At 50.8% G+C, this 27,700-nt stretch overlaps 1 protein-coding gene across 2 annotated transcripts; it reads left to right on the top strand.

Moving 5' to 3' along the window:
* The first annotated feature begins 1,837 nt into the window (after positions 1 to 1,837).
* Positions 1,838 to 25,719, top strand: SERPING1 (serpin family G member 1). 2 transcript variants are annotated; one of them, XM_090032120.1, is made up of 8 exons: positions 1,838 to 1,930; positions 2,405 to 2,475; positions 18,035 to 18,674; positions 19,818 to 19,955; positions 21,685 to 21,888; positions 22,316 to 22,458; positions 23,832 to 24,051; positions 24,810 to 25,719. In XM_090032120.1, exons 2-8 carry the CDS (start codon positions 2,416 to 2,418, stop codon positions 25,058 to 25,060), a joined length of 1,656 nt encoding a protein of 551 aa, XP_089888246.1. In that variant the 5' UTR covers positions 1,838 to 1,930; positions 2,405 to 2,415; the 3' UTR covers positions 25,061 to 25,719. The 2 variants fall into 2 exon arrangements, with proteins under 2 accessions (XP_089888246.1, XP_089888247.1); XM_090032121.1 differs by having other exon boundaries at positions 1,863 to 1,930; positions 2,402 to 2,475.
* Positions 25,720 to 27,700: the final 1,981 nt, after the last annotated feature.

Here is a 27,700-nt window from a genome sequence, read left to right as displayed (position 1 = left end):
GAAGCAAGGAGTGGGATGGGCCAAGGGATGAGCACAGGGTTGGGGAAATTATCACCAGTGCTGTGGCAAGAAAATTTGGCACCTGGGGCAAAGCCCACAGTGGCAGCCTGCCCTCGCCCCACACACAAATCCAGAGGGCACACGACTCCCCCATGCTTGACCAGGAGTGCACACAGTGGCAGAAGCCACCCTCCCCCCTTCCCAGCGGCCCCCCCAAACAGGCTGCTCGCAGCTCTGTCCCGTGCCCCACTCAGGTAGCACCTGTTGCCGTCCCTTCTCTTCAGCACCCAGGGCAGTCGCCCCCTTGCTATGGCACTATCACTGAGAATGGGGTAGAATCCAAATGCTTATGGAGACCTCAGACCCCTGCCCCACATGCATACTTGCTCAAAGCATAAACGCCACAAGGACCCAGAGGCTGGGGGGAGCATGGTGACCACCCGCAGGCGGCAGTGGGGGGTGTGGTGGCAGCAAGCGGGGAGCTCCCGCAGGCAGCCGTGGCAGTGTCAGCGGCGGTGGGGGCTGGCAAGTGCTGACTGGCAGTCGGCAACCACCCGCAGATACCGCTGGCAGCGATTGCCCACAGACGTCATTGGCAGTGCTGGCAGCAAGGAGGAGTAGGGGTGGTGAATGACGACTGCCCACAGGCACCACTGGCAGTGTCAGCGGTGTTTTTGCAGGGGGTGCACTGCCAAGCTCAGGGGGTGCAGGTGCACCCCCTAAACATCGCTCAAAGGAGCCCAGTAGTGGAAGACCAGGGCCAGATCCTAATCTCTTCTTTACCAGTCACCTTCAGGGAGCTCCTGATCAGTGCTGGGGTGATGGCAATCAGGACTGGGCCCTGGCTGGGGCACTGAAATGCCTGTGCATTGTTGTGGAGTGTTGACATGACCATACTTACCTGGCAGAGGAAATACGGTGACCCCCAAGGCAGTTTTCCTAGTCGCACCCAGGGAAAACCTCTCTCCTGGCATGGGAGAGTACCTGCAGAAGTAATGTATAGTTAACCTCCCACTTCCACTTCCAGTGGGAAGATCTTGGCTTTATGCCCACTGTATGGAAATGGGAGACTCCTCCCTAGCTTGCTTCTGGGGCCTTATGGCTAAACTCGGGGGCATCCAAACCCCAAGCCTCTGGGCTTGTGCCTGCACGTAGGATGTCTGCCAAAGGATTTGGAAACATCTGAAGCCCCAGGTGGGGTGGAGGATATTTGCTGGTAGTAGGGCCACTTACGGTTCTCGACTGACTCACAGATTTGGAACTGAGTTAGCTTGAAACATGGAAAATGTTCAATTAGAAAAAAAAGTGTTGGCATGACCAGAAGTCTCCCACCAGAGCTGGTCCTTAATCTATTAGGCACCCTTCCAGTTACTGTGGGGATAAGGCTGTGGCCACTTCCTACCTGGCATTTCTCCAGAACTGGAAAGTCCCTCTAGAGCCCCACAAGCCCAGCAGCCCCCGCCCTCCCTATTTACGGGAAGTCACACCAGGGATCAATCATTCTTAATCTTTAACAGGCCAGGGCCAGAGCCAGCCAATGGGGGTCACCCATCTGACACCCCCCTCTTCCCAAATCCCCTGCCATGGACTTGGCTTCAGTCCCCAACAAGGGCAGCTCTGGAGGGCAAGGAGTAGGTCAGGTTTTTGCTAAGTAGGGGTCCCCACTCCCTCTTCTTTATGGGTTTTGTTGTTTCCTCTTCTGCTCCTCCTACCAAATTCACTCAGTCTCTCTGCCTGGTTTCCTGTCCACTGGGCTGAGGAGGGGGGGCCACCAGATGAAACTAGTGTCTACACTGGACATGTGATGAAAGATTGCGAAAGAACTGGGGGGGGCAGGAGGCGGGCAGAGCTAGAATCAGGCAGAGAGAGGGGGAGACAGATACGCAGACAGAGAGAGGGGCAGAGGCAGACCGGCTCAGAGACAAGCACGGTGGGTAAAAGGCACAGTGGCAGACATAACAACAGGCACAGACAGAAAGGGACAAGCAGATGCAGACAAAGAGGGCAGATGGGCACAGAAAGACTGGACAGGTGGGCAGATCCAGATGGGCAGACAGGCACAGAGCATGGACAGGTCAGGCCATGCAGGAGATTGGTGGGCAGGCGGGCACAAGAGCTGAACAGACAGATGGACATGGGGGAGGGGGAATGAGCAAACAGACCAGAAGGAGTAGAGGAGCGGATGAATGTTGCCAGGGAGAAGTGGGGGTGGACAGACACAAGGGGTGAGTGGACAGACAGATACCGGGGATGACCAGGCAGTGGACATAGGGGCGGGTGGAGAGGCATAGGACTCTGGGAAGAGTTTGCCCTCCCCACCCCACAGTCTGGCCCAGGCATGGTGCTGGGGAGGTGTTGGGAGTGTGCTGTTGTGGGGACTGACTCCTCAGTGTTGCTTCAGCAGGATCCCCCACCATGAGGAACTGGCTGATCCTAGTGTGGCTGGCTATCGCCTTTGCAGACAACTTCACAGCTGTGAGTCCACGCCCTGGGCACCCCCTTCCTTCTGATCCTGGAGACCCCTTCTCCTTCCTTGGGGGACACGAATTTTAAGTTTTCAATCCCAGGGAAACTTGAGGTTGTTGCTAACTGCCTTGTGTGCTAGAAGGGCAGATTTAACACCTTACACACCATTCCTCCAAGTGGAGCGGTTGGGGGTGGGGGGCGGGTGTCCTCTCCTTCTGGAAGAGGGATATGGGGTGATGTTAACCCTTGGAGTGGTGGAAATAAGTGCTCCTAAGCTAGGGAGTGGGGCCCCATGATTAACACTAATCACTATGGGTGAATGTGTTGCGCTAAGCCTAGAAGTCATGTAATCCACCCACCAGAAGTCTCCACGTGCCTCAGGTGAGCAGGGAATGATGTACCCATCCTTCATATCCTATTTCTGAGGAGGCAGCAAGGGGGACAGTGGGAAGCGGGACCCAGTGGCTCACAGCATATCTAGACACTGGACTCTGTGCCCCATTTGCCAAAGTACACAGCCACATTCACATGGCACAGCAGAGGATAATGGACATGGAGGTATGTGCCTCGCCTGAGCTGTCCACCTGGGGGTTCAGCTGGCACATCCTGGGGGAGCTTTGACTCTCCACCTGGTAGACAAAGATAGCCTAAGCTAGAACAACCAAAGATTTTGACAAAACTCTGGGGTGTTTCATAAAAAGAGAAGTTTCTTCTATATTTGGCAAACAAACTGCCATTTTTTTGCAAAAGTTTTAGGGTTTAAAGTGACGGAAATTCAAAACTGTACTCAAGCAAACCAAAAAATTGCCTGATAAAAAGGCTGTTTCCTGCCTGACTGTTTTTCAGGTTTTCATTACAGAAAATGGGAACGTTATCAGAAGTGTTTATTCAGTGTAAATCTGAAAGTGAAAATAGCTGAGCTTTGGCAACTGCACAGCTGAGGATTTGTTTGTTTCGTTGGCTTGGTTTGGGGTTTTATCAGTTTGTTTGTTACCATCAAGTGAAAACCAAATAAAAAAAATCATCCATTTAGTAAAAAATGTTTGGTTTCACTGAAGCTTTTCACTGGAACCCTGGAATGTTTCTGTTTTCAGTTACCAGAAACTGAATATATGCTGGGTGTTAAACATGAAGATCCAGATTTTAAACCTTTAACCACCGCCTCAGAAATTTCAGCCTTGAGGAAAAAGTCCTTTGTGCAAAAAAAAAGGGGGGGGAAGAGGGAGGGTAAACAGTGTCACTCAGTCCAGTGTGCATTAGCAATACCCACCTCTTTGAGTCTGCTCCCTGGAAATCATAGAAAAGTAGGGCTGGGCAGGACCTCTGGAGCTCATCTAGTGTAGCAGGGTCCAACCTTTTTGGCAACCATGCCACAAATAAGCCCCACATCCTCCCTCAATGCCACTCTGATTCCTTTCCCCTTTGCAATCTGCTGCTCTGTGGTTTCTGCTTCCTGCCCTTTCTCATCTCTGAAGTGCCCTGTGCCACACATAGAGGGTGCATATGTGCCGCAGGTTAGCCACCTCTGATCTAGTCCAAACCCTGAGGTAGGATCATCCCTATCTGAACCACCCCATACAACTCTTTGTCTAACCCAGGGGTGTCCAACCTTTTTGAATGTGGGGCTGGATCACAAACTTTTTATCACCCAGTGGGCCTGCGAGCAATATTCAAAGATCTCACAGGAAGTGGTATCACATCAGGAAGTGATGTCATGTGACCTTTGACACCAATGAAGTTGCAGGAAGTGACAATGAAATGGGTCTGGAAATGTGGTTTAAAATCCAAAATAAAAACAATAAAATCAGTACCTGACCTGGACCCCATGAGGCAGCAGGCATCCTGCCACCAGTCAACCAAGACCTTGGGAAGAAATTTCCAACAGCCTCTTGCCAATGGGAGGAGGTAGAAATTAAAGAGAAAACCTCTTCCCCTTCTCTTTTTGTCCATCTGTTAACTGACAAGGCTCAGAACAGAGCCTGAAAACCTCGCTGTATTTCCAGTACCAGCTCTCTGTTCACAGAGGTTAGAACAGCGAGGGAGTGGAACAGACTGCCTGGGCAAGCTGTGGACTCTCCATCTTTGGAGGTGTTAAAAAAGATTTTGGACAGCACTGGTCGGGTGTCATCTAGGCCAGTGTTTCTCAAAACATGGGTTGCAACCCAAAAGTAGGTCTCAAGAATATATGAAAGGGTCATGAGCAAACTTTAAAAATGGGTTCTCCTTTAAAGAAGAAAGACATACAGCTGTTGCTTTTCTCTTGTGGGCTGGCAGAGTTTCAGCCTGCAAGGGGCTACTTGGGGCCCCCCATGCCCCACACACTGGGGCACTGGGGTTTGGAGGTAGGAGCAGTGAGGGACACTGGGTCAAGACTGACCATCTATGTTTACAAATTGGGTCCTGGTACAAGAAAGGTTGAGAACCACTGATCTAGACTGGGGTGGGCAATTATTTGAGGCAGAGCAGAGCAACGCAGGGTACAACCCTTGCCCTGAGCCTTCCTCCCCCATGAAAGGCAGGGACCCCCGGCCAGGCAGGAGGTGGCACAGACAGATGACGAGGGCGAGCCTGGCCGCTGCGCCGCCTTTGCGGGTCCGCATCGCCATGCCACGCTGGGCTGGAGGGAGCCAGAGCTGGGGCCAGGCGGCACCTCAGGGCGCAGCGAGCGCAGGCTCCGCCCTAGCCCAGGGCCGTCCCGCGCAGTGCAGCCAATGCTGACAGCCCAGCAGGAGGAGGCACCTGCTTGCGTCACTCTGCCAGCGACCCGGGTCTGGACAGCCAAGCTGGGCTGCCTCTCCCCTGAGGGCGGGGAGTGGCGAGTTACTGGGGCCAGGAAGCAGTGGCTTCCCCAAGTGGTGCTGGGGATGGGAGGAGGCGGGCCGGGTCTGTACTCCTCTTCCCACATGCACCGCGTCGGCAACGTCAAGCTGACACGGTGTGTGTGGGATCCTTGTCCCTTCCCCAGCCCTTCAGCAGCCATTAGGAAGGTGCTGAGAGGCTGGGGTGGGGACAAGGGGCAGGAACAAAAGTAAACCGTGTTTGCTTTCATTTCCTATTGCAGCACCACAGGCCACATAAAATGCCTTGGTGGCCCATGGGCCGCATGTTGGACAAGCCTGGTCTAACCTATTGTGGCTGGCTCACTGCTTTTGCCTGGCAACCCCAACTTGGAGAAGGACACTGCGGATTGGTGGAACATTTCCACCAATCAGGCAACAGCTGGGAGGGGCTTACCCTGCCCCTGCTCAGAGGTTGTGGAGGATGCGAGGAGCCCCTGGACCTGATTGAAGACTGTGCTTTGCAGGTCTGGCAGACTCTGGGGACAGGCCTCCCATATAAATAAAAGCTCAGCGTGCTCAGCACACTGGGCAGATGCAGCGAGGGAATCAAGAAGAGTGGAGCCAAGAAAAGCGGGGGAGCTCTCCCCCAGCAGGCAACAGGTCCAAGGCTCCTGAAACCACCACAGGTAAAGCAGCCTTGGGAGTAGTACAAGACCACTCAGGCTGTTGATGGCACACGGGAACGGTGTGGGGAGACCTGGCCCTGGAAGCAGTGTGAGATGGCTCGGGCCCGTCACAGTGCGCGGTTCGGTGCACAGACCCCAGGCTTTGGGAGCCGCAAGGATTGGCTCAAGCCTGCAACCTCAGCAGGGCCAGTGGGCCACACAGTGCATGGAGCAGCGCATGGGGCAAGGGCGTTGGGGGCCACAGTGAGCAGGCTCAGGCCCCATCTCCAGGCAAGCGGCCAGGTCCTACAGTGCACCAAGGCGGTGCACAGGCCCAAGTCTTGGGAGCCAGGGAGCAGCAGAGGCTGCTTGGGTTAGGCACCCGGCGTGAGGATGGCCAGATGGCCGGAGCCCGAAGGGCCCGGCTTGTGCTAAGAGAGCCCTCGGTGCCAAAGCCAGGGCATGGGGAAATAGTGCTGCAGCATGAGGCCCAGCACCCAGAAGCCAGTAGCAGTGATGTAGCAGCTGAGAGAAGCTAAGCCATTGGTGCCCAGAGTGGGGCACAGGGTGGGGAGGAGCCCAGAGGCGTGGAAGAAACCTGGAGAGGCGCTCCAGCAGAGGAGACCCCATCGAGCTGTGCCCTGACCACCGCCACCTGAGGGTGTGTGAGTCATTGGGCCCAAGAGTCCCAAAGGGGAAAGACATTTGGGGCGGGCAACCCCAGAGAAAGGACTGGGTGAGCATCCCCCTCCCTAGTCAAGGCCCTAAGGGGAGGGGCCCCTGGTGCTTCCTGGACAAACCTCAAGGGGACCCCATTGGAAGGACTATCTCGTGCCATGAGTCGGGGACTATATTAAGGAATAGATGTTATTAAGCTTGTTTCTGTTTGCACCTTATATTTTGCAATTTAAATGTATTGTGATGCTGTATTGTGTTGATGCTGCTGAAATTGTTTTATTGTGATGGGTAAATAGTGTTATTTAGGGTTTGACCTTGGTTATTAGTTAGTGTTCACTGTGTAAATATATGTATGTGACATTTAGGTTTATGTTTATGTATATTATAACTCAATAAATTGTATATAGTTAAGAACTTTGGGCTTGGGTTAACTCTATAGAGGAAAGAGGGATCCGCTCGAAATTCTGGCATCCCTCTCACAGTACCCCCTCCTGCCTACCCATCCCATCCGACTGAGAATAGGACACACCCTTGGATATGCCTGGGTTATACTGTTACTAAAACTGCACAGTCAACCCCATCACACAGCCACAAAGCATAGCACCATAATCTGCTACAGGTAAAGCGGGGGACAATGGAGGTCAGCGTCCTGCCACTGCAAGACATGTTCAAATACTCTTGAGATATCCAAGAAAAAAGAAGGCCATGCCAGCTGCTACAGAGGAAGGCAAAACCTTCACAGTCCATATCAATCTGACTGTGAAGTAAAATTCGTTCCTGGCCCTAAATGTGGTGATTTGTCTGACCATGAGTGGAGGGGATAAACCCTCTGCGTTTTAATCCCAGGAAGAACACTGGCACACCCCAGTCAAAATCCCCATGCCTGCCTGCAACCAACACCCAACACTTCTGAGCAAGGTGAAAAAAATCTCTGGCACATATAGCAAAAGGAGGGAGAAAGAATTTCTTTCTGGCCCCACTTGGCAGTCAGCAAAACCCAGAAGCATGGAAAATACCCATAGTATAGTATAAGGATAGCTACTCCTAGTTTATTAATTCTCAACCAGGGTGCTGCAGCACCCCCGAGTGCCATGAGATCCTTTGAGGGGTGCTGTGGTGTCTAGCCTGTGTGTGAGGAGTAAAGCACTCTCCTCCTACCGTCCAGCTCCCTGCACCCACTGTAGCATCTTGCAGACCAGCAAGGTCCCTGGCTACTCCTCTCAGAACTGCTGCTGCTGCCCTCCCCAACCATCCAGCACACCTGCACTACCTGTCCCCACACTCTGAGCAGCACACTCTGCTGTGGGCACGTAAACGGATGGATGCATGAATGGAGCCATGTTTTTCAGTCCATCTTGGCCCCACAACTTCTCCCATGCTCCTCGGACAGATGGCTCTGGTCACCGGCAAACAATGCTAGGGAGCAGCCTTCAAAGACCACCCTTGCCCCCTCAAGTATGGACCAGAGTTAGAGAGGGGTGGAAAGAGCAGGGCACAGCAGAGTGAAGTCCTGTTCTTCCCCTGCCCTCCACCCTCCTGGCACTAGCTAGCTCAATGTTTCCCAACTTTTTCAGCCTCAAGGCAGCATTCCATAATTTTTGTGAATTAAGATTCTCAATTGGCTTCCTGGCATGCTGCTATATTCAGGAAAATTAAGGGGGGGGGCGTGCCTTGAGGTTGAGAAACACTGCCTAGATAATTCCTGGCAATGCTTATCCAGCTTCTTCTTGAACTCCTCCAATGATGGAGAATCTACAGCTTCCCTAGGCAGTCTATTCTGCTGCCTCACTGTTCTAACAGTGACAAAGTTTTTTTTTCCTGTTATTCAGTCTAAACCTGTCTTGCTGCAACTTGAAGCCATCAGTATGTGTCCTGTTCTCTGCAGCAACAGCAAAAGGTGTGCTCCCTCTTCTTTATGACAGCCCTTCAGATATCTGAAAACTACTTCAGACTACTACTTTCTTCAACCTCACCTAGTATGACTTGACTTCCAAGCCCATTAGTATTTTTGCTGCCCTCTCAGGAGGCACTCTAACTTCTCCACACCCTTTTTATGATATGGAACCCAAAACTGTACATAATACTTGGGGCTTAACCAGTGCTGAATAAAGAGGCACTGTTACCTCCCATGTCTTTAGGGTTGTTAACCCTCCTGGATTGGCCAGAAGTCTGCCAGACTGCATTGATCTTCCAATGACTATTGAAAGCAATCTGGGAGATTGATATTGTGAACAGGTTGAACAGTACAATTAGTGACTAGAGGTGCACGGATACATCAGTCCCATATTGCATCGGCATTGATGTAAGGAAAATTAACGGTATTGGCAACCGGCTTTTTTCGACTGACGTGGCCGAGAATGTCTCTGATAAATGCCCTGTGCATGTGCACAGCTACAGCACGGTACGCAGGTGGCCAGAAACACAGCCTGGCAGTGTGGAGAGCAGCATCTGGCTGGTAAGTCTGTTATGAGTGTATGGAGGGGGAGATTGAGGCCCCAGCAGTGAGGGAGTGGGACTGGGGCTGGAGCTGGGCCAGGGGCAGGTATTGCACAGCTGGAGCGGGGTGCAGAATGGAGCCACAAGTGGCTCATCTGGGAGGCATGGGGTGGGGGCTGCTCCTGCTGCTGCACGCACTCCAGGAGGCATGGGAGGCACATGTTCCCAGATCTGCACATGGGACAAGGACAGGCTGCTGCTGTGGGCTGGGGTGGTGCCATGCTCTTCCTGGCAGGGGGTTTGGACTGGGGCTACACTTGGAGCAGGCGGCAGCAGTGCTGTGAGGGGGCAGTACAGCAAATTTTGGGGTGGCTGCAGCCCTGCTCCTGTAGCCCCCCTCCCAGCGCCACCACCACCTGGCTCAGACCTCCGCAAGGAAGAGCTCAGTGCCACCCCAGCCCACAGCAGCAGCCTACCTTTGCCTCATGCACAGATCTGGGGGCACATGTCCCCCATGCCCTCCTGGGGTATGCACAGCACCAGGAGCTGGCTCCACACCTCCCCCTCCACCTGCAACCCCTGGATGATCCGTTCACAGCTCTGTCCTGTGCTCCTCCCCAGCTGTGCACCACCTGCCCCAGCCCCACTCCCTCCCTCACTGCTGGGGTCTCCTCAATCTGCAGTCCCCACCATGCCCCTTCCCTCTCCCTTTGCCCCTTCCCCCACAACAGACTTACCAGCTAGACACTGCTCTCCAAGCTGCCAGGCTGCATATCAGCAATTGGCTCGCTATTGGCCTATATGGCTCATTAAAAATCGGCCATTGGTATTGGCCAAAAAAAATCTCTATCAGTGCACCCCTATTAATGTCATTACATCATGCTGGGGGGAAAAAAATCTCCTGGAATAGCTTCAGTCAGAGTATGCAATCCTACATGTCTTGCACCTAATGCTTCTATTGATGCAAACCAAAAATGCATTTGCGTTTTGTGCATCTGCATAACACTGAAGACTAATATCAGGCCTGTGATACACCAAGACTCCTAGATCCTTCTCTGTAGTGCTGTCATCCAGCCAGTTGTCACCCATTTTGTATTTTTATTTTTGATTATTCTTTCTGAGGTATAGCACCTTGCATTTGTCAGCACTGAAATTCATCCTTTTGGCTCCTGCCTAGATTCACAGATTCATACTTGGTAGGGTCAGAAGGGACCTAAGTATATTTTCAAGTCCTACCCCCTGCCTTGGGCAGGAAAGAATACTGGGCTCATCTTACCCTAGGTAGGTAATTGTCAAGCCTCCTCTTAAAGACCCCCAAGGTAGGAGCCAGCACCACTTCCCTTGGAAGTTGGTTCCAGATCCTAGCTGCCCTGATTGTGAAATAGTGTCTTCTAATGTCCAGCCTGAACTACTCTCAAACAACTTATGGCCAAACAGGTTCAGGTCCCATAGGACCAGAGCTGCCAGGGCCTTGTATCTGTTCCTGAGTTGTAGATAACCAGACTGTCAAGGTCCTTCCAGAATATTCAGTTCTTCCCCATTTTTGTGTCATCTGCACATTTGTGCAAGAAGCTCTCTGTTCCAGCATCCATATAATTAATAAACATGTTGAATATCACTGGACTCAGGACAGACACCAGTGAGGCTCCACTCAAAACCTTCTGGCACTCTGACATAGAACCATTTAAAATTACTCCTTGCCTGCAGCTATTGAGCAGTGTTGCCAGGTGTACAATAATTATTGTAATTGTACAATAAGTTCAACTGTTGTATGATGTATGACCAGTAATAGTAAAAGTGTTCAAAACATATGATAATTTTTGAGGCACCTAATTGATACAGCATATGCAAAACCCAAGTCATTCTCAGGGAGTCTTAACTGACTTTTGGGTTTGCTATCAGCAAAGAAGTCCTTTTTTAAATACATAGCGGGCAAAAAGAAGGTTCTGAGTAACATGTGGCCCCTGCAGGACACACTAGGAAATTTGGTTGTCACACCAGATGACAAAGCCAACATATTTAACGATTTCTTTGCCTCCATTTTCCTGAGCAGGGACCAGAGCAGCCACCCCCCTCTGGGCCCCTCTTAAACCCCAGGGGAGGTGAACCTAGGCCAAGGATTAGTGAGGAACTAGTTAGGGAACTTCTGGAGGGACTGGATGTATTCAAATCACCTGGTCTGGAAGAACTCCACCCCAGAGTGCAGAGGGAATTAGCTGAGGTCATTGCGGGACCCTGGCACGGCTTTATGAGCACTTGTGGTGCTCTGGTGTGGTGCCAGAGGACTGGAAGAGGGCCAATGTGGTTCCCATCTTCAAAAAGGGGAGGAAGGAGGACCCGGGAAACTATAGGCCAGTTAGTCTTACCTCAATCCCGGGCAAGCTTTTTGAGAGAATTATTCTGGCACATGTCCACGAGGGGCCAGCAGGGGAGATAATGCTCAGGGGCAACCAACACAGGTTCATTAGAGGCAGGTCCTGTCAGACCAACGTGGTGGCCTTCTATGACCAGGTCACCAAATCCTTAGATGCAGGGGTAGCAGTGGACATAGTCTTCCTGGATTTTCGGAAGGCCTTCGACACCATCTCTCATCCCGTTCTCATTAAGAAACTGGAGGACTGTGGTGTCAGCACCCACACAGTCAAATGGGTCGCTAACTGGCTGGAGGGCCGCACCCAGAGGGTGGTGGTGGATGGGTCCTTCTCAACCTGGAAGGACGTGGGCAGTGGGGTTATGCAGGGCTCGGTCCTCGGGCCCGCACTGTTCAACACCTTCATCAGCGATTTGGACGAGGGGGTAAAAAGCACCCTGTTCAAATTTGCTGATGACACTAAGATGTGGGGGGATGTGGGCATGCTAGAAGGGAGGAATAGGCTGCAATCAGACCTAAACAGGTTACAGGGGTGGGCAGATGAGAATAGGATGGGATTCAACACCAACAAGTGCAAGGTGATGCACCTGGGGAAGAAGAACCAGCAGCATACCTATAGGCTGGGGAACTCCCTTCTCGTCAGTGCAGAGGCAGAAAAGGATCTTGGAGTCATCATTGATGCCAAGGTGAACATGGGCTGGCAGTGCGGGGATGCAGTTAGGAAGGCCAACCATACCTTGTCATGTATCCATAGATGCATCTCAAGCAGATCCAAGGAGGTGATCCTCCCCCTCTATGTGGCACTGGTCAGGCCACAGCTGGAGTATTGCATCCAGTTCCAGGCGCTGCACTTCAAGAGGGATGTGGACAACACGGAGAGGGTCCAGAGGAGGGCCACTCGCATGATCAGGGGTCAGCAGGGCAGGCCCTACAAGGAGAAGCTACGGGAACTGAACCTGTTCAGCCTCCACAAGACAAGGCTGAGGGGGGATCTAGTGGCCTGTTACAAACTAGTCAGAGAGGACCAGCAGGCATTGGGGGAGTCCCTGTTCCCCCAAGCACTATCAGGAGTGACTAGGAATAATGGTTACAAGCTGGCAGAGGGTAGGTTTAGGTTAGATATCAGGAGGCGCTACTTCATTGTCAGGGCGGCTAGGATCTGGAACAAACTTCCAAGAGAAGTGGTGCTGGCTCCTACCCTGGGGATCTTTAAGAGGAGGTTAGACAATCACCTTGCTGGGGTCGTTCCACCCCAGTACTCTTTCCTGCCATGGCAGGGGGTCAGACTCAATGATCTGCTCAGGTCCCTTCCAACCCTACAAACTATGAAACTTTCTTATGACTTCTTGCTTCATAATAAAGAAATGCTTTAACTTCGACGACCCAGTTCTCACTCACTTACTGGCAATTATAGTGAACAAAATACAGTAAATAAGAGGAAGATGTATTTGCATGCCTATTTGTATACTTATATACATATTTTTCAGTGTACGATAGTTTTTCAGCAAATACGATAATTTTGAGCTTCTGTTGCAAAATATTGCGGTTCGTTTCTTGGGAGGCACGCATGCGAAGAAATCTCAGACACACACTTATGAGCAGCACAAAAGGTGTATTTGCAAATAGGGTCGGAGCAGAGTCAAAGGACTCAGATTACTCCGCGCCCCTGAGGAAATTCTCAGCTGGCTTTTATCCCTTCCCTCCTGGGCACGTGTGCAGAAACAGGAACTCTTACAACTCATTTCCGGTTCATACAAACATGCATGTGACCACGTCACTTCACCCATCGCATGTATATTATAATTAACTACTTAAGTATGCAGGGCGGATAGGTGAATATGCATCAGCTAATTGCGCATGCTCAGAAAGTTCTTTAGGTCACCAAGAGTTGAAATCCCCCCCGCTTTCAAGGACACAGTCAGTTGAATTCCAGCTTCTGTAATCTGCATGTGAAAACCAGGAGGAGTGTGGAGGAGGGAGTGGGGGAGAGCGTAATTTAGCATAAGAAAAAACTGTAACAAGGCTAGCTAAGGAAGAAAAGTCCTTGGCAGTGTTTTTTTTCTTATCAGGTACGAGATGCAAACTGTGCAGTTCTAACAACACTCCATTTCTAACAATATTCTAACAATACTCCATTTACTGTACATTTCTAACACTTCCAAGATGATAATTTCATATTTATGACCTGGCAACATTGCTATTGAGCCAGTTGCCTATCTACCTAGCTTACACTTCTCCAATTTGTTATGAGAAGCTGATATGGGATTTTGTCAAAAGCCTTGAAGAAGTGTAGGTATACTGTATTTACTGTGTTCCCTTCATCTACCTGTGACAGGATTGGGTCCCAGGGGCAGCTGTGATGCCCCTGGTGGCCACATGTCTCCTGCCCCACTCTAGCCCCTGAAGTACTTTCCCTTTCCTCTTACCTGCCACACCTTGACAAGGAATCAAGGGAGTTCAATCAAAGGAATTATTTGATTGTAAAAAGGGGTCCCAGAGACAGCCTCTTCTATTCTTTGGCCATTGTGTCTCTACCAGACCCAGCTGCTGCAAAAACACTAAGTGGGGCCCTCCTGGCCCTGCCCATGCCTCAGGGCACCAGTTGTCTTAAGGGGTATTTGTGGCCTTCTTCTGATCCTACAGCCATGCCAATGCCTTGCAGATGGTACTTTGTCACTAGTTACTCCCTTGTACAGTCTTTGGCCTTCTCAGCCTTGGCCTACAGATTACTTTAGCTACAGACTGGTAGGCTAGGCCCACTGGCTCTGGCTTGGCCTTTCAGTCTCAGCCTCCTATCAGCCTCTGGATACCTCTCTTGCCCTCTGTTGTGGGCAGTGCTGCTAAATGCTCCCACGTGGAAACCAGCAGGGCAGCATGCTTCAATGGCCCTGGGCTGGACAGTAGTGGAGCTGTCAGCATCTTGCTGGGCCAGGCAGCAGAGCCAGTGCCAGAGTCTCCCTTGCACAGTGTCCTCTGCACCCTCAGAGCTGCCTCATGGTTTTCTTCTTTCTCTTGTGCTGGGCCTTGCTCTTCCCACCCTGCAGCAACATCCTAGGGCACTGGCTCCTGCTTTCCATGCCTCACCACCCACCTCACTCCCCGCCAACCCTGACCCACCTCAAGCTGTTGCCATCTTCAGCTGCTTGCAGAAACACCATATGGGGGAGGGACCACTGCAACCTGGGATACTGGAGGACTTCAACTTGAGCAGCATAGCTGTGCGGGGTGTGCCATACCTTAATGGAATAGGAACTGGGTTATGCAGATCAGAGATAATTCTGTCCTGGAATGGCATAACTTTGAGCCACATAACGAGTGCTTTAAGCCATTTAAAGGTGTTAATGTGTAGCCAATCCAGAGGTTAAATGCACCAGGAGCTGCCTAAAATTCCTGTGTAACAAGGCCTGCCCCATGTACAGCCTACTGCTTTGCAGCTAACCCCCACCCACCTCCCTGCTGAGATAGTCATTCCCCCAGGAGTAGCTCCTATTCCAGCTGATACTGCCTACTTCACAACGCAGCCAGCCCTTGTTCAGCCACTGGTTCCACCCAGTAAGCTTCGCCAGCTGCAGTATCCCCTTAGAGTAACAGGAGCTTCTGGTTTTCTTGTTAAGGAAGGGGATCAAGTTTGTTTGGCTACAGATCTGCCTTTTCTTCTCCAAATGTTTGTAATTATAATATGCTTCAGTAACTTCCCAAGTATTAAGGTGAAGCTAACCAGCCTGTGGTTCTCCAGATCCTCCATTTTGCCTTTTTTTTTTAAAGAGGGGCACTATATTGTCCCTTTTCTATTCCTCTGGTACCTTGCCTTTCTCCCATGACTTCATAAATATATTACCAAAGGCTCCAAGATCTCCTCTGTCATTTCTTTCAGTACCCTGGGATAAAGTTCTTCAGATCCTGCTGACTTTAATTTGTTCTGACCTATCAAAATCTCTCTGACTGTCTCATTTGCTATCTCATCCCTCAGTTTGTCACCTTCCTTACCAGAATAATCCTTCTAGGTATCTGGATGCAGCTTTTTTTTTTTGTGAAGTCTGAGGCAAAGTAGCTATTGAATAGCTCTGTTTTCTTTGTATCTTCTGTTAAGAGTTCCGCCTAGCTATTTCATGGTAGACCCATAACTTCCTTGGTCTTCCTTTTCTGGCCAATATTCTAATATTATAAAAGCCATAGCCTGTCTGTCTGTCCATAACGCTTTATTCACACGCTGACTGGCTGATGGACAGGAGGTGGCAGCATGGCAGAGTACCGCTATGAGGGTGGGGATACAGGAGATGGAGCGAGGGGGTGGGGGGTGAGACCAGCCCTGGAGGCAGTGGCAGCAGAGCAGATGGAATGGGTGGAGCGAAGCTCTGCTTGCTCCGTGGAGGTGGCTGTGGTGGCATAGATGGGATGGAGGTGGGGGGGCGAGCCCAACACAGCTGGCCTTGCCCCCCCCCCCCACTGCCCTGCTCCCGGGAGGCAGCAGCGATGGAGTGGACAGAGCATGGGACGAGGTCAGTGTACTGGCCTTGCCCCCCACCCCTTGCTCCATGGATGCGGCAGCAGCATGGGGTGCTGGGGGCAGTGCTCTGTCCATGCCCCCACCCCCGTCATTCATGGGGAAGGGAGGCAGGTTGAGGCGGGCGGGGCAGACAGGGTGCAAAGCAGGCCTAGCCCCAAAATGGTGGCAGAGGGTGGGGGTGTTGTGCCAGGCCAAAAGCAGCAATGGGTGGGGGGGGGCACATCAGGCCCAGCCTGGCCCCAAAACGGCAGTAGGAAGTGGGGTTGGGGGCGCACTGGGCCCAGTCTGGCCCGGCCCCAAAATGGCAGCGGGCGGGGGGGGGGTGTCAAGCCCAGCCCCGCAACGGTGGGAGTGTGGGCCCAGCCCCAAAATAGCAGTGGGCAGTGAGGCACCTAGCCCAGCCCGGCCCCGCAATGGCGGTGGGCGGGGGGCAGGCCTGGCCCTGCAGCAGAGGGGAGGAAAGGGGGAGCAGGCCTGGCCCTGAAGGTGAGGGGAGGAGTGGGGGGACGGACACAGGCCTCTGTCCCTGCCCACACCCCAGCCCCGAATCATTCTTGATGCGCAATTGGCTAGTACTTATAGAACCTCTTATTGTTGTCGTTAACATCCCTTGCCAGGCGCAGCTCATTTTTTACTTTTGTTGCTTCAGGATCTTGCTTTTTCCTGGTATGTTTCCTTGATGACTTTCCCATTGTTCCATTACCTGTATGTCTTCCTTGTGTATTTGAGGCACCCTAGATACTCCTTGTGGAGCCACATTGGTCTCTTATTATCATGTTGAACTAGCTTCTTGTTGGGCTTCCAATACTGTGCCCTTTAGAAGCTTTCTAGCCCTCCTGGGCACCCTTAATCTTTCAGTCTCTCCTCCCGTGTCACCATGCCTATTATCTCTTTGAGTTGGTTGGAATCTGCCTGTTTGAAATCCAGTGTCCTAGTACTGCTGACTTCACGCTTCCTCCATCTAGGTTCATTAATTCTATCATATCATGATCACTTCCTTCCAAGTTTTCCATCACCTTCACATCCTCCATCAGTTCTTCCCTTCTGATCAGGACAAGATCCAAGATAAATGATCTTAGCTGTATCCTCAACTTGCTAAAAGAGAAAGTTGTCCTCCACACAAATTAGAAACTTGCTTGACATGTTATGTTTGGCTGTACTACTCTTCCAGATGTCCATAAAACTGAAGTTTCCCATTGATACCATTTCATAATTTTATCCTCTTTTTGAAGGTTGCCTCATCTACTTCTTTTTCTTCATATGACGGTTTATAATAAATCTCACCATTGTATCACTACTGGCCCTTTCACCATTTATCTTCACCCAAATATACTCTTATCTCCTACTTTCTTTCTCCTGAACCAGGGAACAAATGTATGTATTTTTATATATAAGTAAATGTCATCACCTTTACAAACCTGTCTTTGAAAAATAGCATAGTCCTCAGTGTTGTGTTCCAGTCATAAGAGCTGGCCCACCAAGTCTCTATGATACCAATCAGTTGATAGTTCTTTTCACAGACCACAGCCCATCCTGTTTGTTCCCCACACTTCTTGCATTTGTATACTGTATACACATTGGACATATTTTACATTCACAACTAGTCCAGCCCCCTGCTCAAAGCAAGAATCAACTTCTCTAAGCCAGTCCAACCAAATGTTTGTCTCACCTGCATTAAGAACTTCATTTCTGCAACCTGGTGACAGATAGGGCAGGAAGCAGAAACCACAGCAATAGATTGGTAAGGGAGCACTGGGGTTCTAGACCCTCTTCAGGCCTCTTCTCCAGCCCTGATGTACCCTGAGAGCAGGAAAGTATCTACACTAAACCTGTACTGTTGCAATTTTGGCCCAGTACCTCTTGCCCTGCCCCCTGTGAGCACAGAAAATGGTTGAGCACCGTCATTGTTATAACAATTCTTTGTCTATTTGAAGAGTCATGTCAAATCCTCCCTCCGCCCCCCTCTCCTGCCCCCATCTTCTCCAGACTAAACAATTGAAGGTCTTCCAATCTCAAGTCCATTACCCCCAAATCCCACTTACCTGTTGGCTTGTTCTCCTTTTGTCCAAGCCCCAAGAACACAGCTGACATAGAGCCAATAAAATTGATGATTGTTACGGATTTCTCCTAGCTGACTAACAACGAGGACATCGCTGGAGACAAGGAGGGTGAGAATGCTGGTCCCACTTCTGAGCTTCTGGGCGAAATCAGACAAGATGACACACCCATTCTGGAGAACATGCCACAGCCTAAGGAAGTTCCTGAGGAGGAGGAAGGGGACAAAGCAGCTTGGGGGAGAGAAGCAGAGGACCAGAAATTTTCACAGGAAGCTGCACAGGTGAAATCAAGTGAAGAGGAGACTACAGGTTTCAGCCCTGATGTGAGAACAGCAGACGAACAGGAGACTAACAGGACAAGCAAGCTGGGTTGGGGTCCTGAGGAATACCTGCTGGGAGGTTGGGGTGCTGTGGAGCCAGACACCAATATCACCACTGAACCTGTGGAAGCAAACTCCACTGAGCCAGTGCCAGCACCAGACCCCATCTCCCCACATGTTGTGTCCCTCATTGCGCCTCCCCGGTGCACCCTTTCCGATGACCCGTGGAGCACCTGCGGTTCGGTCTCATTGGAGGATAAAGCCCGGGTGGCGAGGGCGCTGACCGACTTTGCACTGAAGTTCTACAAGACAGCAGGCCAAATGGAGGGCATGGGTACCAACATGGTTTTCTCACCCCTCAACGTGGCACTGGGCATCTCGCATCTCCTGCTGGGTAAGGGCAGTGAGTGCATGCACAGCTACTAAATACACTCACAGTGCGTTTACATGCACAGATCTTTACACAGTCCCCTACAAACAGTCATTATTTATAAGCATGCACAGCTATCATGCACATACATCTGCTGCATGCTCACACAAAACCACTGCATGAACATACAGTACACACTTATCCTACATACAACCATCATATACATAGCCAGTGAATGTGCACAACTACTATGCACACATGCGTGAACACACAGCCATCACTCACGCAGTTACAGTACACAGCAGAGGCACATGACAGTCACAGGCATGTATACAAATCCCTACACACAATACCCATGCATGCACAACCACAATACAAACATCCACAATCTTTACACACATCACAGCTATCTGACCATTATATATATGTAGGTGTCAGCCACCTGACATGTATGCATACATAACTATTTCATAGGCACATGCAGCCACTACACAAATACAGAGCCACTCCAATCATGCACAAATATGCTCAGACAGGCATGGCACACGTTACCCCCGCACAATCATCAAGCACAAACACCTCTGTCTACAACACATACAACTGCTTATACAGTCACTGCAGCCAGTCACAAGCATAGGCACAAACATATACACAGCCATCTCTGACATGCAACCATTACTACTGTACACTGTTTTCTCACATCCAGTCCTACCCCCTGATACTTCTTTCCTCCTTCCCCAGTCCCACACCAATACCACAAATATAGGCCCCTCACTTACCCTCTCCCATGTCTGTGGGTTCATGTCAAGACTGGGCCCACCAGCTTGCCAGAACAGCACACCTGGATCCTATTTCTATTGGCCATGGTGCCAGCAGACCTCCTAGGACAGCAATGCCTCTTGGGTTCCTACTGGCACAGAGGCAGGAGGGTGTATTGGGGATGTGCAGCCCCAGATAAGATGGGAGAGTGCCTAGCTGGGCAGGGGTACCCTGGTAAGATGAATCTCCAGCCCAACTCCTGGTTACAATTACCTATCTGCCAAGCTGTTGTCTCAGGCTGGCTCTGCTACAGGTGCAGCTGGGATCCTACTGACCTCTTCTCAAACCTTGTCTATCCTACCCCTGCTGATCCCCTCTTCTCTCTGTTTCCTTGTCCTTCCCTAACAGGGGCACAGGGTGACACCAGGGAGCGGCTGAGCAATCTCCTCTCCTACCCTCCAGATCTCACCTGTGTCCACAGACCACTGAAGCAGCTCATCAAATCCAAGGCCTTGCTGACTGCCTCCCAGATATTCCATCACAAAGGTGAGCAGCTATACAAGCCAGGGTAGGCAGAGTTGCTGTGGGTTTGGGGTCAGATAAAGACTTTAGTCACCAAAGAGGCAGGGGTGCTGTGTGCTCCCCTCTGCACACCTCCAGTCACATTACAAGTGGCAACTGTGGCAGGCCAGTAGGGGGCGCTCCTGCATTGAGCCGCCCACCTCCCTGCTCCCCAGCACCTTCCAGGCTCCGAGTGCCTCCCTAGGGGTGCCTCACATCCGGCTGACCCCCTTCCTGGAGCACACTCGCTAGCCTGGGGGTAACATAGCTGCCACCACCTTGAGAAGGGACTCTCTCGGCCCTGTGTCCTCAGGGAAACACAGGCCTAATAGTCCGACGGGTACTCGACCCAGTACAGGCACTTGGGGCACTTCCCCAAGTCAGGAGTCAAAAAGAAAAGTCTCCCTTAGTCCGCAGACCTAAGGGGCCTCTTAGGCATAATTTAGACCCACCCCTCAATAAGTCTCCTACACTGGTCTCAAAGGAGAACTTTATTGATTACAGGGGTAGGGTGAAAATAGGGAACAAGATAGACCAATATGATAGGAATCCCATAGAGCAAAACAGTCTGGCTGAGGTAGCCTTTTGATCACGCACCTGAGTTACTGCCAGCTATATATCTAACCAGATCTCGAGTAGCTTACTCACAAGCATCATCCAGAGGCTGCTGGAGATCCCCTCTGGAGGCAAGCCATTCCTCAGTCATGAGTTATGGGGGAGAGAGGCAGTTTCAGATGGTAAAGCTCCTCTCAAAGTCTGAGTCCCTCGCATGGCTGCTGCCCCCTCCTCCTGGGCAGTCTTAACTTATATAGCCCCTGTGACGTCATTCACCTGGTCCTGCGCAGGCCAGCTCCGGTTGGCTGTCAGCCAACCAATTTGAAATACATCACTAGTTGCCAAGCAGACTCCAGCCCACCAGGTAGATGCCCCTCACCCAGGTAGCTGATACCAGTCACGTAGGCAGAGGGAGCAGGTTTCCCCCCTCATTCAGGAAAGTATCCAGCTCAGGTTACCTAAAGAGATAGGGTAAGGGTGTGTCTCCTCTGCTGGGCCCATCCTAATCAAATTGTCACAGCACAGAGATTTTGGGGAGAAACAAAGGTGGCTTCCTGCCACAGCAACATGTCCCAATAAAACGCCACAGCACCACTTAGGTAGCGGAGGAAGGTGCTGGTCTGATTAAAGTCACAAGATGGGACTGTGATGGTACACCTTTCCAATGCTTGGTCTGTGATCGGTATCCCAACTTTAAAATGTACTGCATCATTGTTAGTTTCATGGTGCAGTTCACATTAGGATGTGCTGTTGCAGGCAGCAAGAGGGTTTGATCTCATCCTTCATTTCTCCCACTAGAACTAGTCCTTGGTGCAGCAGGCTGAGACCTGGATTTGGTCTAAAATTTCTGAAGCGGGAGTTAGCCCACATGCTGTTTGTGGCCACATCTGTTTCAGGACTGGGGCAAAAAGTAGGAATAAACAAGTTACACTAATATAAACATATAGATTCCATGCTATTGGTTTCTCCCCTAGTGGGAAACCAGAGTCCTGAACATCCGCTTCTGCTCAGCAGAGGGGCAGACAGAGATACAAGGAGGAACTTTGTCTTAGTGTATCAGGTAGATGATATAGGCATGTGGAAGGAGGTAGGATTGCCTTGGCAATGGGGGTGGGTTCAGGAGCTTCAAACTCCTCATCTTCATGATCATGGCTTTCAGGCCTGCAAATAAACAAGGCCTTTCTGAACCACTCACGACGCTTCAGTGACAGCCAGCCCCAGGCACTCAGTGGCAATGAGACCCTGGACCTCCAGCACATCAACAAGTGGGTGAGCGAGAAGACTAATGGCAAGATCAAGAAACTGATGGAGGATCTGGCAACTGATGTCCAGCTGGTATTGCTCAGTGCCATCTACTTGAAGTGTAAGGACATGGCACTGCATGGCCTGGTGGGCTTCCTCCCATAGACAGCCACTCCCCTGCCCCTCAAGGGACTTGCCCCCTAAGATACCTGCATCCCCAGATACACACATTGCCAGGGACCCACATGTAAGAGACCTGAATCCTGTGGAACTAACTCTTTGACATGCCGGTGCCCCTTGGACATCCCCACCGCCCATACCCAGCACCCTAGTGACCAGCCCCATCAGATAACTGGGCCCTCAGGGACTGTCCTCTGAGGTCGCTGAGCTTTCAGAGATCACATCTTAAGACCCCTTCCCCTGAGGAACCCCTTAGAGCTACCCCAGCCTCTGAGACATCTCTCATGAGACCCCTTGGCTCTACCCTATGCCTCTCCAGCCCTTCCAGCCATACACCCTAGCTATGTCTCCTCATTCTCACCCTCCAGCTAAATGGAAGACTACCTTCAATGTGAAGGACACCCAACTGGAGAATTTCTACCGCCAGGATAAGAGCTTTGTCCAAGTGCCCATGATGACCAGCAAGAAGTACCCACTAGCTTCCTTCACTGATTCCAGCCTGCAGGCCAAGGTAATACCAGGGCACTGTCTGCCACAGCCTTCTTGTCCCAGCAGCAAGTCCTGCCTGCTCACCTCCCATATCTATGCCACTTTTTCCTTCTCTTCCTTCCTTTTCTTCTCTCCTTCTCCATTTTATCCTTCACCTTTGCATTTTCCATCTCTCCTGCTTCCCAGAAGCACTGTTGTTCGATGCTGGCCCCTGAGTTCCAGATCTGTGCCCCATCTCAATTGCGTGAATCAGTTTCACAGAAGCTGAGTCAGGGCAGGGAGGAGGGAGTGCACGTTGTATGTCTGTGTATGGGCAGCTGTTTGCCTGGCAAGGAGTTTCTTCAGTTTGATTTTTCCTAGAAAGTGTCCAGAGGCAACAACGATGGGACACAAGATAAAATTTTACCTTAGATTAGCTGCAAGCACTTCCTGATCCACATTTCAAGTATACCGGTAGCCTGGCACACACCCCATAACTTTCATAGGAAAGGTTTACTTCTCTGATAGTTCCATGCTAATCATTTTGAGGTAGAAGGAGAGGACTGGCAAGAATGGATATAAGTGAGAAACCAATGTGTTATGTTTTCAAAAAAATCAGCACCAAAGTTAAAACAGTTATGTTTTACTTAGTTAGAAAATCTGTTTTCAGTAAGAAAAAAATAGATTTTTCATTTTAAAAATTGATTTTGGTTTTTAAAAGTTCCTGTCTTAGAGCAGGAAATGTTTTTTCCCCAATAACAAGAAAACAATTTTTCTATTAGAAATAAATATGTCTTTTGTTATTAAGAAAAAGATTGATTTAAATATCACATTTGAGAAAAGTATGCTAGGAAGGAGTGTTTAAAAAAGTAATTCAGGCAAAAAAAATAATCACATTTTTCATTTTAAATAATCCAGGGGTTTTGGGTGTTGATACAGAAGAACAATTTGTTTCCAGATTCTGTCCACAGGTAGATGAGCAGGGTAATTCTGCCACAAATATAGTTGAAAGGGATTTATTCCATTGAAAGAAAAATGATTTGAATGAAATGCATCATGGGTGAGAGCTGCCTATGCTGGGAGTGGGATCAGCGAAGCCAAGAAAGGGAAGGGCAGGAAGGCTTTGAAGGGGACAGCACTGACCGTGGTGTAAACTGTGTTCCCAGGTTGGGGGCAGTGCATGGAAAGGCAGTTGTTATTTTCTGAGACTAAAGACAATGGCACAATGCTAGTTTGCAGGAGCTAGTAGCCTGGAAGGAGATGTGGGAAAATGAGGAGCAGTGTGGGGAGATGCTGGAATCAAAGCATCCATGGCTGTAGAAGATCTGGGTTCAGTTGTGCCATGGAGGGTCGTGATCAGGGGACACGTGATCCTAGCACAGGATAGGTACTCAGAGGCATCTGTTCCTTCCCCAGCTTGGACGGCTGCAGCTGTCCAACAATATGAGTCTGGTGATCATCATTCCCCAGCGCGTCAACCAAATGCTCTCTGATGTGGAGGAGAAGCTGAACCCAGAACTCTTCTCAGCCGTGATGGACAAACTCATGGGCATCCCATTCAAGCCCACTGTACTGTCCATGCCCAAATTCAAGCTAGACTCTTCCCAGGACCTTATGGCCATCCTAGGAGAGATAGGTAAGCACTGGGGTGGGTGATCATCACTGGGGCACAGGTAAAAAAGTTTGGATGGGGACTGCCCTTCCCAAAGCATAAAAGGGTGGCAGGGCACCGTTATGTAGCCAGCCCTATATGGGATGTTCCTATAAGTGTCACGCAGCCACTGCCCAGGAGCTGCTGAACAGGTGGGGTGGTTTGAAGGAAAATCTGCAGGAGAGGACAGGCCCTAGAAACAGGGTCATTCCACTCCTCAGGGATGCATGGAGACCAGTGTTTGAGCTATGACAGTTCTGTCCAACTGCCAAATGGCTGGGGGCTGCCTGTCCCACAGGCACACCACCAGAGGCTGCATGCCCCACAGGATGTATCAGGGTGAGCCGCAGCCCTCTTGAGCTGCACACCCTACAGACCCACCCACCCCCATTGCACTTTGTGCCCCAGGCTCACCCTTAGCTCCCTGCAGCTACTGTTGTAGTTGGAGCAGTGGGGGAGCAGGATCCTGGGAGCCATAATTTAACCCCTCATAGGCTGCATAGGACCTGTAGGCCACCATTCAGACAATCCTGGGTTATGGCATAACTTCCTAGAGGGGGAACAGCTGACCTATGACCTCAGGTGCCCTCAGAGACCTTCCCCCAGATGACCCCAACTGACCTGGCTGACCTGCCCCAGAAGCACTGATCCCTGCCTGGCTGATCCTGAGGCATGTGCAGCTTAAGTGATCAGGGCTACTGAGGGATCCTCTCCAAATGCTCTCTGTATGGCCTGTTTTCCAGACTACGGCCTCTTCTTCGATGCCAACCTGTGTGGCATCTCAGAGGATGAGGAGCTGGCAGTGTCCGCTATGCAGCACCGGGCTGTGCTGGAGCTCAGCGAGGCAGGGGTGGAGGCCGCGGCTGCCATGGCTGTCTCGGTGGCCCGCAGTGCCTTGTTCTTTGAGGTGCAGCAGCCCTTCCTGTTCCTGGTGTGGAACGACCAGTATGGGTTCCCCATCTTCATGGGCCGGGTGAACGACCCCAGTGCATGAGCCTGCCCTCCCTGTCCATCATGCTTTGGGCACCCATGTGGCATGCACCAGGGCATGGGCACTCTACATGGTGGCTTGTGCAGAGTAGAACCTGGCTGGCAGAAGGAGTATCTGTTTGTCTGTCTATCCCTCCTTCCTTCCTTATAACTCTCCATCTATTCCAGTACATAGTATCCATCTATTTACCTACTCAGCTATCTGGGAGGGAATTTGACCTAGTGGAGAGAGTACTGGGCTGGGACTCAGAGTGCCTGGGTTTTGTTCCCAGGTCTTTCACTTATCTGTGCAAATCATTGTACCTTTGCATGCTCAATTTCTCCAGCTGCATTATGGGGTGACACATTTGCTTAGCAAATTGTCATCAACGAAGAGTAAAAATTGTGACTTGTCACTATTGATCTGCCAGTTCTATGTTCTTTTTGTTCCCTGCCCCTGCCTTCCTGTTCCTGAGACCCTAGATTCTCCCCCATGCACACACCTTGTTTCACTTTCTGCTCAACCAGCATTTTTCAGCTCAGGCCTACCAAAATACACACAGATCAGGATCCACCCACCCCCCAGCTGTATTCCCCCAACATCAGCCTTCACCTCTTGTTTTTCCCTTTTCCCCCACTACCCCTAGACCTGCCACCAGTGAATAAATTTGAATCTATAAGCTTCCTAGGCTTGTGTGACCTTTTCTCCAAAAAGCCACATCAAGAGGAGCTGTACCTAGGGAATGCTTCCTAGAATGGAGGCTGGGGATAACTCCACTGATCTAGCTACCTCCTTGGGTGGGAAATGCAGTGGTGCAGGGGTAAATAACACTGCCAGGGGTAATTATTCTGTTGGATGTAAATGAGCTGAAGGAATGAAACATGCAAGTGTCTGGGGATTAGAAATAACAGGGGTTTTATTTCAAAATACAACTGCCAGCAGTGCTCCCCAGTGGGGCCTTTGAGCATTACAGAGGTGGAAGGTGAAAGAAGCAATTAGATATATTTATATCAATCTAATATATATATATTTGTAGCATCATAAATACATGTTCATACAGCACAGGTCAAAGGTGGGACACTTCTTATTCCAGGTCAGTTCCTCCCTCTACCCTTTGTCCTCCTCAGCCAGGCACTTTGTGTCCTGTTAGGTTTGGAGCACTGGGGAAAACTTCATAGAATCATAGGAAAGTAGGCCTGGAAGGGATCTCGGGAGGTCATCTAATCCAACCTCCTGCTCAAACCATAATCATTTCTGCCTAAACCATCCTAGTTGACTGTTTTGTCAATCCCAGGGGTATTGAACTCCCTGGGCCCTGGGCTGGATCCAGACCAATGGGCTCCTTTTGGGGTGGATCCATGGAGACAGCAGCAGCTGCTGCAGCAGGTCTGTTCAGGTCATGGCACAGGTCTGTATTCAGGTGGCAGCATGAGGCCGAGGCCAGCAGCAGGGGACAGACAGCAGTGCATAGCCCTTGCTCATCCTCCTGTCACTTATGGTCATATCCACTGAAGCCCCAAATATGGCAGCAGATCATACCCTGCTAGCCCTGCCCCCAGCTTCTGGTAGTCTGCTGGATTATCAAGGGGGTGCATGGAATGGTTTCACAGGCTGGATCTGGCTCACAGGCCATAAGTTTGATGCCCTGGTCTATCCTGTTCTTAGACACTTCACAAACAAGCCTCCCAACTAGCAAGCACAATGCTTAAAGCATCAAAAACACCTTAACTCCCCACTAGTTAAGCCGGAGGACAAGGGTGTTATCAATGTCCTTCCCCTGTAAAAACAGGAAGTGGTTGGTAAATACACTCGAGATCCGTGGGAAAGGACCAGGCTCCACCCCACCGCAGTGCCTGAGTGATGTAGGCTTCTCTGGCCCTTTCTTCTAAAGAGAGTAGGAAGCTTGAGTCTCAGTGAGATTTACATTCCTATGTCACTTAGGTGCTTTCGAAAATCTGACTCATGATCTCAATCTGGGACCAACTATAGTACTCCAGTGCGCATGTGCACACCACACCAAACATACCTCCATGTGTTAGATTGCTGCCTGCAGGGTCACCCTGCCCATCTTGTATACATACATACTGGACCACTGCATGCAAACACACTGTATAGACATGCTGCCTTATGGGAAACATGCCAAATGCTTAGACCCTGCCCCACTCTGTCCACACCTGCACATTGCCCCCTTGCACCCACCCCAAACATTCACCACCCCTGTCAGTTTGCACACATACATACCTTCCACATATACACTCATCACTCCTTTTGCACACACATACCCTATCTGTTGCAACTCACACTCATTCATGCATGTACACACCCAAAGGCATATGCACAGCAGCACCAGGCGTGTCCTCAGTTACAGGGGAACTGCAACTGTTTCAAGTACTCCAGCAGCTCCTGGAAGAGCTGAGGCCCCTTGGTGATCTCACTCCACTTGCTGTTAAAGGACCAGGTCACATTGCAGGCAGGGCTGGAGCCCGTCCACTGCATTTGGGGGCAGAGCAAAGACAGTCAGAGCATGAAACACCTCTCCACACAAAATCCAGCTGTGCAGCACCTGGCTTCAACTGCCCAGCACCCCTGTGCCTGACAGGTCCCAGGCCTTCTTGGTGCTGTTTGAGCATGGAACTAGCTGGACTGCAGGCACCTGTCACCCCC

Source organism: Crocodylus siamensis, chromosome 2, assembly GCF_052110815.1.
Source record: "Crocodylus siamensis isolate JL-2025a chromosome 2, ASM5211081v1, whole genome shotgun sequence".
Taxonomy (NCBI): Eukaryota; Metazoa; Chordata; order Crocodylia; family Crocodylidae; genus Crocodylus; species Crocodylus siamensis.
This window is presented reverse-complemented; position numbering and strand designations above follow the sequence as displayed.